The sequence below is a fragment of the Phoca vitulina genome, unplaced genomic scaffold (genome assembly GCF_004348235.1).
Source record: "Phoca vitulina isolate PV1807 unplaced genomic scaffold, GSC_HSeal_1.0 scaffold68, whole genome shotgun sequence".
NCBI lineage: Eukaryota > Metazoa > Chordata > Mammalia > Carnivora > Phocidae > Phoca > Phoca vitulina.
The window spans coordinates 6,044,044-6,059,188 of NW_022589771.1; the positions used below are offsets into that span (position 1 = coordinate 6,044,044).

Consider the following 15,145-nt stretch of genomic DNA (forward strand, 5'->3'; position numbering starts at 1 on the left):
TGCTGGGGGAGACGATGGTGCTGGGGGAGACGATGGCGGAGGGGGAGACGATGGTGCTGGGGGAGACGATGGTGCTGGGGGAGACAATGGCGGAGGGGGAGGTGATGGTGCTGGGGGAGACGATGGTGCTGGGGGAGACGATGGTGGAGGTGGTGGTGCAGGTGGAAGGTGTGAACGGTCACTCTGCTCTGCCTGTGCCGTCGTGCCCTTTCACACTGCCCATTTTCCTCTCTGTGGCCCATTTCTGATTTGTGGTTACTCCTCCGTTTTCTGTGATCATTTCCTGTCATTCTGTCACGTGCAGGTCCCTGAGCTCAGAAAACAGTGAGAACCCGTTGTGGATACTGGTAAGATAGTGAAGTTAGGAATACATTTTTTCCACTTGAGAGAAGTAGGATTGAAATCTCTTCAGTATCAAATAGACTCCTACACTTGAAAATAAAGGCTCTGCATTTGGAGTTTGCTCATCTGTAATGTATTTTTAAGATTTGCTTTAGATTTGGAAAGTAATTTTAACTTAGAAACACTTGTCTTATATTTTTCCTCAAATCTGTATGGTTAGAAAAGATTTCCCACCTGAGAAAATTGAATGAAGTTGGTTCTAATCAATGTACTATGCAATTTTATTTTTTTAATAATTGACTCTACAAAATGCAAGGGTTTTATATTAGCACTTATTCTTTTTTTTTTTTTTTTAGCTTAAAACCTGTTGTTTCCAATGATATACACATCAAGTTATTTTAGACTTTTTTGGTCGTGTAATACTTTTCTCTGGCTAAAGAAGTCCCCAAATGACTTGTGATTTTGAAGGACTTCTCTTCCCCATGGGGCACATTCATTTGAATGAAATTCTTCCCACCCCACGACCCCCCCAACGCTCACACACACGTATGCATACACCCAAATGATGCAAACCAGGCTCTTGTCCTTGTTCTGCTCTACTGTTTTGTTCAGAAAGTTCAGGCTCATCCAGTATGGATGACTTTCTTAATATTTGAGACGCATCAGTTTTTTAAAGATTTAAGAAATTACACATTTTTTTTTTTTTAAGATTTTATTTATTTATTTGAGAGAGAGTGAGAAACAGCATGAGAGGGGAGGGGGTCAGAGGGAGAAGCAGGCTACCCAATGAGCCGAGAGCCTGATGTGGGACTCGATCCCAGGACTCCGGGATCATGACCTGAGCCGAAGGCAGTCGCTTAACCAACTGAGCCTCCCAGGCACCCCAAGAAATTACACATTTCTAAAACCTGCAGTAGTCATTTGGAAATATCTTATAGTTTAACCGTTTGAAATTTGGATGAAATAGTAGTTTAAAAATTATCATCGAAGAAGCTCTCATTGTGAAAAGTGGAGACAAGTTTGTTACTTCTGTTGGTAAAAATCCCTGTTTTTAAATTTTTTAGCTGCAAAGAGAAACATATACATTTCTTACTGTTCTCTTGTCATGTGGCTTGCTTTGACCTAAGAATGCGTTCCCGTGGAACATTTCTTAGGATAATTACATTGAAGATATTATAATAACAAGCTGTTAATAATGAAATGTCTGTGACTTACTGATGAATTTAGATTGTTTTACAAAATATTGAAAATAATATTCCTCTTTATGCCATTTCCTAGATGTAGTGGAACCAAAGGAGAGGGGCAAGCTACTAGCCACCCCAACAGCAGCTGAATTGTCCAAAAACTTGTCTTCACCCAGTTCTTACCCATCAGTTGTGAATCAGGGCGGGATGGTAGCTAGCCCTCGCCCCAGTCCCGATGATAGCATGCTATTCACAGATGAAGGGGTTCCAGAGTTTTTGTCAAGAAAGACTTTGGTAGAGTTTCCTCAAAAAGTTCTGCCTCCATTCAGAAAACAGGGTTCGGATTCAAAAGCTCTTCAGGAGAACAGGGGAGGGACAGATGATTCATCGTCCTCTTCGTCTAGCTCCTCCGACTCAGAGTCTGACGAGGAGGGCGGCGCCTCCAAGGTTGATCCTCAGATGATGAGGAAGGGCAAAGGAGGGCTTCCAAAACCGCAGGCCTCCCGTTCCCTTGAAAACAGAGCCCCCAAAATTGCAACATCAGCCAAAGAGAAGACCCAGTCACAGCAGGGACAGCCAGACCTCAGCCCTCCAGAGAGACCCCGTCAGGCAAAGAAGAAAGGGCCCACTGTGAAGCCATTAGAGGACAGAAAAGACACTAAACCAAAAACCACAACACCCAAGTTACAAGCAGATAAAGAGTTTATGAAGCAAAACGGCAAGGAAAAACAAATGGAGAAAATATTTAGATCAAGTGAAAAAGATAAAGAAAGTCAAACGCCACTTGAAGTTAAAAAAGTCTTAGCTGACCGTACAAAGTCAAGATCGTCTACACAGCCGGCTGGCAGCCCGGCGCCCGTGCAGTTGTCTGAAGGAACCGGAGAAACCCAAGCGGCAGGACAGCTGCACGCACCTCCTGCGACCAGAGAAAGGCATTTGGAAAAACAGGTATTGGAACATGATGGAGAGGTGGCATTTACCCCCGTTGACAAGGAAAGTTCGGGAAAGCAGGTAACAGGAGGAATCCTGAAGGCTCAAGAGGAGATTTTGGAAGACCAGGTACCAGGACGACATCTGAAGCCAGTTCCTGTTCCTAAGGAAGGCGTTTTCGAGGAAAAGACCGCAGGCCCGGAGCTTGAGGGAAAAGACGAGATGGCTGTAGAGTCGGCGCCTCGCCTGGAAGAGCCGGACGACACACAGGGTATAGCTTGACTTGTGCTCTCTTGAGAACCTCCTTTCCTGTGCGGGTTGCGGGCCGCTGGAGGCCCCTGCGGTGTGCACAAGCGTTCCAGGTAGTCGGCCCGGTGCGCGGTCTCAGATAAGCAGAGGATGCCGTGATTGTGAATACTGCACACCTTAGCACGGCCCCTGGGGCACTTTCCGCTGACTCCGCAGTGGAAGTGGGAGCGCTGGGTCATTTCTGCCCCCCGGCACCTCCCTTAACTTTGGAGGCGGTCCACGGGTCCGTTTCGTGAACCTGCCGAGCCTCTTCTCAGAGGAAGGGGTCCTGGGTGACTCCCTCGGCCGTGCTCGCCCTGCTGGGAGGGTCCGAAGGGCAGCTGCTCGGAGCAGTGCCTTCACATTCCTTAGGCCTGAGGGGCAATCCACGTGTTAGGAATCGGAGCAGGAAGTGAGCCAGGGGCAGCCCAGAGCCGCTTCCATCTTCTTTCCACCGGATGACGTTTCCTTCTCTGATTCACCCGGAGAACACAGTGGGCTGCTTTGTTTTTCCATACTGAATTTTTATGAAGGGCTATTTTGCTGTCATAAATGTTTAGTATTTTATTCCTTTTATGCTGCCATCTGGCGGTGCACTGACGGTTATAGAGGTATGTGCAGTCGGGGGTCCTGGCGACGCAGGGAGGGCAGGCTCCGGGTTCAGAGCCTGGTTCCGCAGAATGCCTGTAAAATGCATTACTAACAAACCCGGCCCCTTCCTGTTTGCTCTGTAGTCTTCCTAAAGCCTCCCCCTTGCCTCATGTTATGTGATCATTGTTACTGGTTACTGGTTATGTGGACAGAATTTATGTGTTTTCTTCCCTCCGTTTTCTCCCTCTTTTATTAATACGCAAAAGTGCCCGCGCTTGCCAGACTGGTCAAGACATCAAGAACCGCATTTCCTGATTCTGCTGCTTCAGTCATTCTGCTATGAACTGGAGAGGAGTGCCCAAACCTTTAGGATGATGACAGGGTTTTCACATTGCAAACCATTTTGAAAACAGTTTGCTTCTAATTTTTCACGGACGTGTCCTTTTCCCCACATCCCTTATGCCCTTCGGAGGCTAAGGCCACCACCACCCTGGAGCACAGCCCATTGGCGGGTGTCCCTAAGTCTTCCTGCTCCCGCCGCCTGGCCCCTTGCCCTCTGGTGGGATTGATTTTCATACAGGCTTTCTGAACCCACATTTCCCTTCAGTTAACACCATCCCTGTATCTGCTTTGAAGATGTCCCTACCCCACATTGGGAGTCTGCTCCTTGGGATTGGGAAGATGTCAGGTCTGAATAAGACATCGTTTTCGTTTAATACAACTAAACACATGAAAAACAAAGCTTTTGATATGAATTCAAACAGGGAAACTATTTAGGTTATTTTCTGTGCAGCCCGTGTAGAAGTTGGGAGAGCCCCAGTGGCAGAAGTCTAGGATCAGCAGGCACATCACCCGGCCCTCTGCCCGCCACCCCCACAAGCCACACCTCGTGCCCGCTTACCACCTGGCCCGGAGTAGGAGAGCTGCATTTCTTTTGCTTCAACCACACGCTTTTAGTTCTACGATTACCAAACATTTTTTCTCCACAAAAAGAAAGAAAATCTAGTTTGTATATTTTAATCTGAATCTAAAGTATACCAACAACTTTTTCAGAAAACGTTGAAAACTATACACCTCATTTCCATTTCCCCTTAAGTTGGTTGTTATGTTATTACAACAGGGTCTGTCTAATTTTCTTGTATCCAGAGACTTAACAGGCTTAACTTAAAGCTCCTGCTTTCTGTAAATGGTTTATTTCTAAGACAGATTTCTAACAGATCTGTTTTTTTTTTTCTTGCATCTTTAAGTGGCCTGAAAGTCCCTCCATAACCGCTATAGACATTTTCAAAATTCTGCCAAGTACAGGACCTAGAAGTCTACAAAGTCAGGTATTAGGACACATCGTAAGAACCATCCCATTGCCCCCATTGTGAAGGCTGTGTGTTTTAGAATACATTTTCCTTGGTTTGGCTTCTGAAGATCCTGTTGCTTTCACAGGTTTTCTAATTAGTTTATTTCAGGCAGGGTGTGTGAGGAATGCTGGGTGCACGGGTGTCTGAGCTGAGCCCCGCGGAGGCACTTTCTGTCCCGTGTTCTCACAGGCCTCGCTTTTCCCCACAGAGCCTGCTCAAGCCGCTGGCCTTGCCGAGCCGTTCGATAACACCACGTACAGGAACCTCCAGCACCATGACTACACCCCGTACACCTTCCTAGACCTCAACCTGGACCTGTCCAAGTTCAGGATGCCTCAGCCCTCTTCAGGACGGGAGTCACCTCGCCACTGAGCGCTCCCTTGAGAGAGTAAACCTTCTGGTGTCTGGGCAGCAGAAATAAAATCCGCACCAGTCACAAGGCCTGACGTGTGTAATCGGTGTCCCTTTTACCGTGAACGGTGAATTAACAACACTTCTCTGTTTATTCAGCATGCATTTAGAAACATCTGTACAGAAGGATTTTTCTCCCATGATCCATAACCTCAGAGAATTGTAGGCACTTTCCATCACTGTGATCCCACTATGTCGAGTCCCTGGCCAGTTTAACGTTAGTCTGCTTCACCAGCTAGGTGTTGAGAAATGTAATGATAACTTCTAATTTGGTAGACCTAGTTCTTGATAAAGCAAAATTAGGAGTTTTACTAATTTTAACTACTGTACTGCAAAGGAATTAAACATTAAATATAGCACTTTATTATTAGAGAAGGAACAGAATCCTTCTGTTCACCTGAATTAAGTATTAGATGTAGACTCAGGGAAGTTTTCAGCGGTGGGATTAGGGAGAGGTGAAAGTTTCGTAGGGTCCAGCAGAGCAGCTCTGCCCCCAGATGGCCACCGCGGACTCTGAGCTATTTTGGCTACAAAGGGTTTCTGGGTTGGCTGAGTGACCTTCCAACGCTCATGATAACGTCACTGGCGTGCCTGGGGATGTAAGTGGTGTGAGCAGGCTCAGGTGTGCATTGGGTGGTGTGTCTGCACTCACACCCCCTGGGGACGAAATAAACCATCTCCTCGGAGAAAGTTACAGGTGGAGGTGAGGTTACTCCCGACCGCAAGAGCGGACATGGAAGATGGGCCCGTTTGTTAGGGCCGCACAGCCCCGCCCCCTCCACGAATCCGTGTCATTTTCATGGTCCGCTTTGTTCTCGGGTGGCCCTTGTTGATGTGCCCAAACTGCATTATCTCACTTCGTTTGAATTCTGGTCCTTGGCCTCTAGTCAGTTTACAGCAAACAACATAGTGTATTTGTAATTATGTCTCATTTCTGTAATCCTGCATTGCTTATGTTAGTCCAGGTAAGTACCGAAATTGAAGACTAGTATTGTGATCATCTGCCTCGCGTCTTACGCTTCTGAGGGCTTAGCATCTCGGTGAGATTCTCCTCATCACATTTTTTTATTGTAAAAGTAGTAAAACCATGTTACCCAATAGAAAGGAAATGGGAAATACCGGGAATCCACCTTGCCACCCTCCCCCTACTCCGTTACTAACATTTCCCATGCCTGCCCGGTGGTGGGGGCTGCGGATGGACGGCGCCCTACAGCACAGAGTTTGCTCTCTGGGTGTTTTCATGTCCTAGCCGGCTTCATAAACCGGCCACAGGACACGCGTGGGCCGTGCGGGGGGCGGTGGAGTGCAGAGCCACGGTGCGTTTCCCTGGGCTGCTCCCGCGGCGGGCCGGGACTCTTGACCGAACAATGAGTAGGAGTGTATCTTCATTTGCATGAAGTTTTTCCCTGGTCATTTTCCAGTCTCTCCGGGAGCTGGTTCCCTCTCCGACCTCCAAAAACCCTGGAGAGCCAACACAAGGGGCGCTGGCCACGGCTGTGTGTGTAGGACCCACCGGGGTGCGTCCCCTGGCAGCGTGACAGTGGCCCACGGAGCCCAGGTTCTGGACCCAGGCTGTCCCCCTGCTCTCTTAGCCCTGCCAGAAACGTCTGTGTGACCATAACTCATGCCGTGTTCTGTACTGTTTCCTTAAGATGGATTTCCAGAAACCGCTCTGATGAATCACATATGATTCACAAACATTTGTATTGCTTCAGTTTACACAAGGTTTTAATTTTTTAATTTTTAATTTTTTAAAGATTTTATTGAGAGAGAGAGAGCAAGCGGGGGGGAGGGGCAGAGGGAGAGAGAATCTCAAGCAGGCTCCCCCTGAGTGCGGAGCCCAATGAGCTTGAGCAGGGGGGTGGGGGCTCGATCCCATGACCCTGAGATCATGACCTGAGCTGAAGCCAAAAAGCCTTCACTCAACCAACTGAGCCCCCCAGGCACCCCTCCACCAGGCTTTTAAACCAGTTTAATAGGTTTGAGTTAAAAGTATTTTATTTTCTTTTGGATTTTCCCTGTCACCTGAACTGTGGCATCTTTCTGGATGTTTGCTCTCTTCCACCTGTTACAATAAACACCCTTGGACTGAGGGGATAGTGCCTACAGCAGAAGTCCAGCCCTCGCTTAGTACGTGTTCTTGTCCTAATGTTGACTGGCAGCTGGTTGGTGACTGAAACCCAGCAGATGATTGTGTGGCTTTTCTGATTCTGCTTCCAAGCACATGCTTCGTGTGTGAATGGTTGGTGTTCTCCTGCCTGTCTCTCAGGTAGCATCCAAAACCCAAGGAAGTGCTCCTCAGCTCACAGCTGGCCACCCAGCGCCATCCTGCAGCGGCCCCATACCTTGCACGTGGGAAGCCATCAGACGTTTGTAAAGTGAGTTCACCAACACCACAGAGCTTACTGCACCCTCAGGCCTGACCCAGGACGTGTCTTCCTGGAAAGCAGAGTCGGCAGGTTTTCTGTGAACGCAGGAGAGGGAATATTTGTGCAGTCACTGCTGTGCGGTCTTGTGTTACAATCCTTTCAAAAATATGAAACCCATTCTCAGCTGTGGGCCTTTTGCAATGGCAGAGAGCAGGGTTTTCCGAGGGGCCACAGTATTGAAGGGGCTGCCAGAGGCTACTTAATACAAGGGCGGGCTGGACACTCAGATCGCTGGTGTGTATCAGGTGCTCAGCACCCAGCTTCTACTGCCTCCTCTCCCTGACCACTGTCCCTTTTCCCTCCGCCCGTCTTTATTCTAGAAAGGATCTGAAACACAGACTAGGGTATAAGAATTAACCGCTAACGTGGGGTTCCTTCCAGAGCGATGTCACTCTCCTGGGCCTGTAACCAGCACTGGTCTAAGTGCCCACCGTATGCTAGGCCTGGGTCTGGGCCACAGGTTCAAAGACAGTGAAGACCTCTCCCAAGCCCCAGCCTCGGAAAGGAGGCACGTGGAAAGTCGTGCGAGGTGATGTGCGGAGTCTAATAGCAGAGGTGCTGTCTGGGGAAGAGAGGAAGCTGGGTATTGATCAGAGAAAGCTCTGTGGGACAAGATGTCTACCCCAGATGTTGACAGGTGACCGGGAAGCCCCAGGGTGGTCTTAAAGGTGTCGTCGGGATGGGTATATGCACAGGCCCGGATGAGGACCCTGCTGCAGGCCACGGTTTGAGAGGGGACACACAGCAAGAATGGGGGCTGAATCATGAAGCTTGGGCTCTGTGTCAGGTAGCTCGGCCACCATAACAAAACACCACGACCGGGGGCTTCAGGAACAGAAGCGTGTTGTCTCTCAGTTCTGGACGTCAGAGATCAAGGTACTGGCTGAGGCAGCGGATAAGGTCCCTGTTCATGGCTTGCGGATGGCCACCTTCTTCCTGTGTCCTCACACTGCAGGGAATGGGAGCGAGCAAGCTCTCTAGAGTCTCTCTTAATGGGACCCTAACCCTTCTTGAGGGCCCCACCCTCAGAACCTCATCCAACCCTAGCTTCCTTCCAAAGGCCCCACCTCCAGTCACCAGCACATTGGGGTTTAGGGTGTCAACATAGGAACTGGGGGGAGACACAAAAATTCAGTCTTAATAAAAACCTAATTTTTCTTAAAGCTTTTGTTTACAAATCTTATCAACCTATTTATAAATAAATTCCAATTTTAATGAACATTCCTAAACTTAAAAAATAAATTTTATTGGACATGCGTTTCTTAGTGAAATGTATTGGAACTATTTTTTTTTTCAGTTAGTTCCTATATCCATGGATGCATATTACTTAAGGCTAGAAGGGGTTCAATGAAAATTAATAGCAAAAAAAAAAAAAAAAGAGTCTAGAACAATTATCGAGGATGGATTCAGGTTTTGTGGGGCCTGAAGCTCATAGAATTTGGAGGGCTATTTTTTTTTTTTTTTTAAGATTTTATTTATTCAATTGACAGAGACAGCGAGAGAGGGAACACAAGCAGGGAGAGTGGGAGAGGGAGAAGCAGGCTTCCCACTGAGCAGGGAGCCCGATGTGGGGCTCAATCCCAGGACCCTGGGACCATGACCTGAGCCAAAGGCAGATGCTTAATGACTGAGCCACCCAGGCACCCCAGGAGGGCTCTTTTTAATAAATATAATACAGACTGATGAATTCAAAGTCAAGTGTGACAGTGAATATTATATAGGATGAGGAAAAATAGCTTATGAATTTTAAAAGCTGGAAGATACTATAAACCTCACAAAATCCAGAAAACATTTTAATTAACCACTTGACATACCTCTGTATGTGTCAGGCAGCTAATAAAAAAATAACTCTGGGGAGTGCCTGGGTGGCTCAGTCATTTAATCTTCTGACTCTTGATTTTGGCTCAGGTCATGATCCCAGGGTCCTGAGCCCCGTGTTGGGCTCAGCGCGATTCTCCCTCTCCCTCTGCTCCTCCCCTACACACACACATGCGTGCACACTCCCTTTCTCAAAAACAAAAAATAACTTTGGGCTGTATACTTTTTTTTTAAGATTATTTATTTGAGAGAGAGAGCACACCCAAGATGGGGGGAGGGGCAGAGGGAGGAGAGAATCTCAAGCAGACTCCCTGCTGAGCACGGAGCCTGATTCGGGGCTCGATCTCATGACCCTGAGATCATGACCTGAGCTGAAATCAAGAGTCGATGCTTCACCTACTGAGGCACCCAGGTGTCCCTGGGCTGCATACTTTTGATTGCTTCTTCACATGAGAATTTCATAGCACTGTTTTGCTAGATATAAAAATAATGCCATCTTTCCTCCAGCATTGTTGATCAAAATTTGGTTTTGGTAGTTTAGATTCATAAACGTGTGACCACACACAGATGTCTTTGCTGTTTGTAATGCTGCTTCAAACACCGGGATTCTGATAAACTTTATTTCACATGATCCCATCAAAAAAGGAAAAGTAAGGCCCATGTTTTAACTGCATCTGCTCGACAGAGAGAATTCCGTTTGTCTAGGTACTGGTGGGAACTGAATTCTGATACGAGTTTTCATGATTAAAAGGATTTTCTACTGGGGCCTGGGTGGCTCAGTCGGTTAAGCGACTGCCTTTGACTCAGGCCATGATCCCAGGGTCCTGGGATCGAGCCCCGCATCGGGCTCCCTGCTCAGTGGGGAGCCTTCTTCTCCCTCTCCTGCTCCCCTGCTGTTCTCTCTCTGTGTCAAATAAATAAGTAAAATCTTTAAAAAAAAAAATTTTTTTTTTTAAAGGATTTTCTACTGAGTAGCTTCTGTTCCATGTGCTTCAAAACCTGCACACATTCCGCCCCCCGCCCAGGTACTTCTGGTGCCAAGGTCTCAGGACACTGCCCCATCACATTTGTGGCCACAACACACGTTCATAGCCATGCTGCACATTCCTGGTCACGTGACATGGTCACAGCCATTTTCGCGATCACATACGTGTTCATACCATGCTATCCCCTCTGGTCATCACCTTCACATTGGAGCGCCTGGCGAGTCCACTCAGTGGAAACCAGGAGTATGGAAACCATTCCCACACCAGACAGCTATCAGCAGCTTAGCTACCCAGGGGAGTCAGTGTGCACCCATAAATACACCCCACTAAGCCCAGACTAAGTGTACGCCCCCGGGCAGGCAGGTCCCAACACGCCCCAGCCACTCCAACACCAGACGGGGCAAATAGGACTGACCACGCTGGAGTGGAGAGAGGAGGTGGTCTGCAGTGATTGGGATCCACATTTGCAAATGTGACACTGGGTGACCGTGGGAAGCTTTGGCCTGAAGCTTGTCTCCGTGGCCCCCCGGGAGTGCCCCCACTGGGCAGGAATAAGTGTCCCACTTGCTCACACTCAGGGCTTAGTGATGGCCAAGGGCATCTTCACACTAAAAGCCATAGCACTCCCCTGTGACGTTGATCTACATCTAACCTGGACACGTAGGAAGGAATGAGCAATAGCAGGCAAGATTGCCCCACATCAAGTTGAATATGGAGGCACCTGGGTGGCTCAGTCGGTTGAGCATCTGCCTTTGGCTCAGGTCATGATCCCGGGGTCCTGGGATCGGGTCCCACATCGGGTTCCCCGCTTCGCAGGAAGCCTGCTTCTCCCTCTCCCACTCCCCCTGCTTGTGTTCCCTCTCTTGCTGTGTCTCTCTCTGTCAAATAAATTTAAAAAAAAAAAGTGAATATGGATTTTCGGCATTCAATTCTCAGTTGGCAAAAATGAATGCCTATGTTTCCCCCACGAGTCTGGAGAACCCACAAAACATTCCATGGGCCCCGGTTCTGTGCCTTTTACTTGAGGATGTTACCGTGATCTGTCAGAAGTCAGTGTGGACTTTTCCCCATCTCCCTGAAATCACAGACCACATGCAGCCCAGACTCGGTCAGTGAGCACACATGCTTCCTCGTGGCGAAATGGCAGAAGATGCCCCTGGGCTGGCGTTCCCCGCATGCTTTCTGCAGATACTGGATGCTACTCGAGCTCTGTGGACACGGACAGTGCCGTGAGGGTTCTTCCGTGTCTGCTCGGCTGACTGGGCACTCCCCACCCTCTCCCTAACAGGAGATGCAAGAGCCACTCTGACCGCTGATCTCACTCCCGCGGCCCCGGATGCACAGCACCCTGCCACAGGCTGAAACATCCGGGGGTCACAGCACGCTTTATTCTCAACAGAAATACATATGTGAGGCCAGGAGGACAGCTCTACCGTGGGGTCAGGGTGCCCTAATTCCGGGGGCTTCCTCCAACATTGGGAGCTGCTGCTTTACGTGGTGCCCCAGAAACATGTACATCTTGGGGCCGATGCAGCCAGGTCGGCTGCTAGATGGGTGAAAAGTCAGCCTGCCTCCCATAGTGAGAGGAGGCTGCTGGGGGGGGGGGGGGGACGGGGGGGGGCCCTCCAGGGCCTCAACTGTGCCAGCAGAGCGCAGCGGAAGAGGAGGGGCGCAGACTCATTCCCTCCAAACTCCCTGGGCCGTGCGTCCCGCAGCATAGTACAGATACCTCTCGTTTATCCAGGGTTGGGCGCTTGCAAATCCAGTACTAACCTAAGTCACAGTGGGAATCAAACAGGAATGTTGCCAACGAACCGCCTTCCTTAGCCACTGTGGGTGGAGGTGAAGACCGTACGATAGGCGTCCCAGAAGGCAGGCTGTTGGGCTCCGTGAAGAAGCAGCTTTTCTTACCCAAAGAGGATGAAATGTCTCTCCTGTCACCCTCACCTGCTGGATCCCCAGCCCAGCAGGGATGCAGCGGGTGGGACAAATCGGGGGATGGAACATAGCCAGGGGCAGGCATGCCAGTCTAATGTCTCAAACAGGCACCCAGCAGCTTGCAAACGCACGAAAGGGGCAAAGGTGGGAAGAGAGGAGGGAGGTTTCTCAGCATTGTCATCGGCAGTCGAGGCCTGACCACCACCTGGACCCCCTTGGCAGGAGCACCAAGTGGCTGAGGACTCCAGCCCTGCCCCGGGGGCAGGACCAATCCTTCCACATTGGCACCCACTAGCCTTTCTTTTTTTCTTTTTCTTTCTTTCTTTCTTTCTTTCTTTCTTTTTCTTTTCTTTTCTTTCTTTTTCTTTTCTTTTCTTTTCTTTTCTTTTCTTTTCTTTTCTTTTCTTTTCTTTTCTTTCCCTGGTTTTGAAAGCTCACAAAATCCAAGCTAATCAGAGCCCAGGTTACAAGTATCTCTTGATGTTTTTAGTTCATCGGAAGCCTTGCCAAGGTTTTTATTTTTAAGTGTGGGGCTTAAAATATCCCCTCCTCAGCTCCGAGCCAGCCAGGGGAAGCCAAAATAAAACACCATCTTCTTTGGAACATATGGCAAGTCACTGCTGCCGGAATAAGGGAGAAATCAGAAGAGAAAGGATGTTCTGGTACAAAATAAGAATGTAGGTTTAATGCATGGAAATATGCAAAGCTTCGTGCCACCAAGGGCTGTTTTCTGAGCGCGAAAATGTTAACTACAGAGTTTACGAGAAGAAGAAAGGGGGCAAAGGCATTCCTGAAAACTGACCCCGACCCCGTCCGAGACCCGCGCGCAGGAAGGGCCCGAGCGAGGCTCCGGCAGCTGTGGGATGCGGCTGAACCATCCACGCTGCCCTCAGCAAGATGCTTCCGCGGGAGGAGCCCCTGCCTTGGCCTGCATGGTTCTTAAAGCAGTTCCCTTTCTTTCTCCTGCCTTTCGGGTCCCCCCCTTCGTCCCTTCGCTAAAGCATCCCGCTGCTATCACCAGACACGCATGGTTGCAAACTAAGGTCATCTGCACTCGGGGGGCGCAGCTCACGGAGCTCATGGTGCTTCAACTGTTTTTAAGGCTTATTTTTCAGCAGCTTTTGACGTTCTCTGTATTTTTTTTCCCCAGTCTTTTGGTTATTTAACCTAAAACCATAATTATCTTTCCGTGCTCTTAGCATTCTGGGGGTTTCCATTTCTCTCTTGTCTTTTCAGCAAATGCTGTATTTATTATTGTTGTTCTTAAAGAGTTGACAACGCAGAGTAGGACATTTTATGTAGTGTTACTGGAGGGCAACGTTTTAGATATTCGAATTTATTATTGGAGTTAGAGTGTCATTAGAAAAAAATGCATACGCCAAAGGAGACTGTTGGTAGTGTGATCCTAGAGGCCTCAGGTTAATATATAATGTATAAGTCTGCGTAATGGATACTTTTTATTATTCATAAAATTTTCAAATGACTCGCAGATGTGCACCCCGCAGCTGTTCCCCCCTCACTAATGGCCTAAGGCTCTGACTCAGAGAGGAGTTTCGTGCCAAAGGATTCTGGCAGCGACTACAGTCCTTGTGATATTCCCAGGGAGGAAATCATCCATTGTCAGCAGGGGTGATGATGACAGACCAATAAAAGGCTGAGTGGGGAGGAGCCGGTGAAGACAGAAGACCGGACTGGGCATGTTCAGAAGGCTGTTTCGAGCTGCTTTCGAAAAAAAATGTATTGTCTTCAAAATTCTTTCCAGTGATTTACCTGAGTCTGCTTCTATCTACAAAGTCTGCTCTTCCCCCCCAGGACAAATCCCAGTGGCCCAGCAGCACACGCTCGGGGACAGAGGGCCCGAGGACAGAGGCCCGAGGGCACTTGGCCCCTGCCTCCTCTCCTCAGGGGCCTCTGCTGGCCTGTCCTCTCACCTGGACCTGGTCTGACCAGAACCCCTGGGGCGTCTCCGTGACACCCTCAGTGCTGGGCAGGTGGCCCCTGCTCCCGAAGGGCCCCCACCACCTCTCACTAGCATGGGCTGCTTTCTGCTGCCCCTCCCCATTCCTGGGAGCTGGCCAGGGCCAGGGGCATACAGAGCGCCCTCGGCTTCAGGCATCTGAAAACACTTTATTGGGGCGCTGGCTCTGGGCTGCGGCCAAGGGATGCTGCGGTGTTCTCAACACAAGGTGATCAGGAGCTGGGAGCCCATCCAGAGAGGGCAAGAGGGGGTTGCAGTTTCCAGAAGCCAAGGGGGCAGATGAATGCCGGAAGCGTGGCAGTGGGGCAAGGGACACCGCACCCATGGGGACCTGGGCTTGAGCGCCACCTTACTTTCCTCCTACCCTCTGAAATCTGGCAGAGCCTCCCATTGGCCAGCCCACCCGGAAGCCGGAAGGAGGGAGCCCAGAGCAGGAGGGAGGAGGGTGAACAGGCCTGCAGGCGCCGGGACCTCTGTCTTCCCTGGGGACCCAGGGCCAGCCTTCCTCCTTAAAATGGTTGGAGTGCCTTGAAGAGTCTGGAAGGGACACCTCTTCCAAGGGATAGTGGGCACCTCCAGGGACACTGAGAGTATTTTCATTTTTATATTTTTATTTATTTGCTTCTATACTTGAGCTTCTAACAATGTGTGTGTTGTTCGATAATAAAATCTAATACACCTGTTTGAAAACATAAAGCAGTAGCACAGGGAAGCACACTGTAGCCACTGAGCCATCCCCAATCCGTCCTCCGGCTCTGACCAGGCCCCTGGGGTGCCGTGCTGAGACCCGGGGCTGGATGCGGGCCTGACCGCCGACCAGCCCACAGTGCACACCACGCTGGCTCGGGGTGCTCCTGCTGGGACAGGCAGTGTGAGTCTGACAGCCGGCTCCTGGGCT

The 15,145-nt window shown here is 49.5% G+C and overlaps 1 protein-coding gene across 2 annotated transcripts in view; it reads left to right on the plus strand.

Moving 5' to 3' along the window:
- NDUFV3 (NADH:ubiquinone oxidoreductase subunit V3) overlaps positions 1-6,006 on the plus strand; it is a 12,755-nt gene extending 6,749 nt beyond the window's left edge. The window contains exons 3-4 of one of the 2 annotated variants that reach the window (XM_032392663.1): positions 1,621-2,727; positions 4,896-6,006. In XM_032392663.1, the coding sequence (XP_032248554.1) occupies positions 1,621-2,727; positions 4,896-5,059 (1,271 nt within the window). In that variant the 3' untranslated portion in view covers positions 5,060-6,006. The remainder of the gene's footprint in view (positions 1-1,620; positions 2,728-4,895) is intronic. The other variant, XM_032392664.1, reaches the window with a different exon arrangement.
- Positions 6,007-15,145: the final 9,139 nt, after the last annotated feature.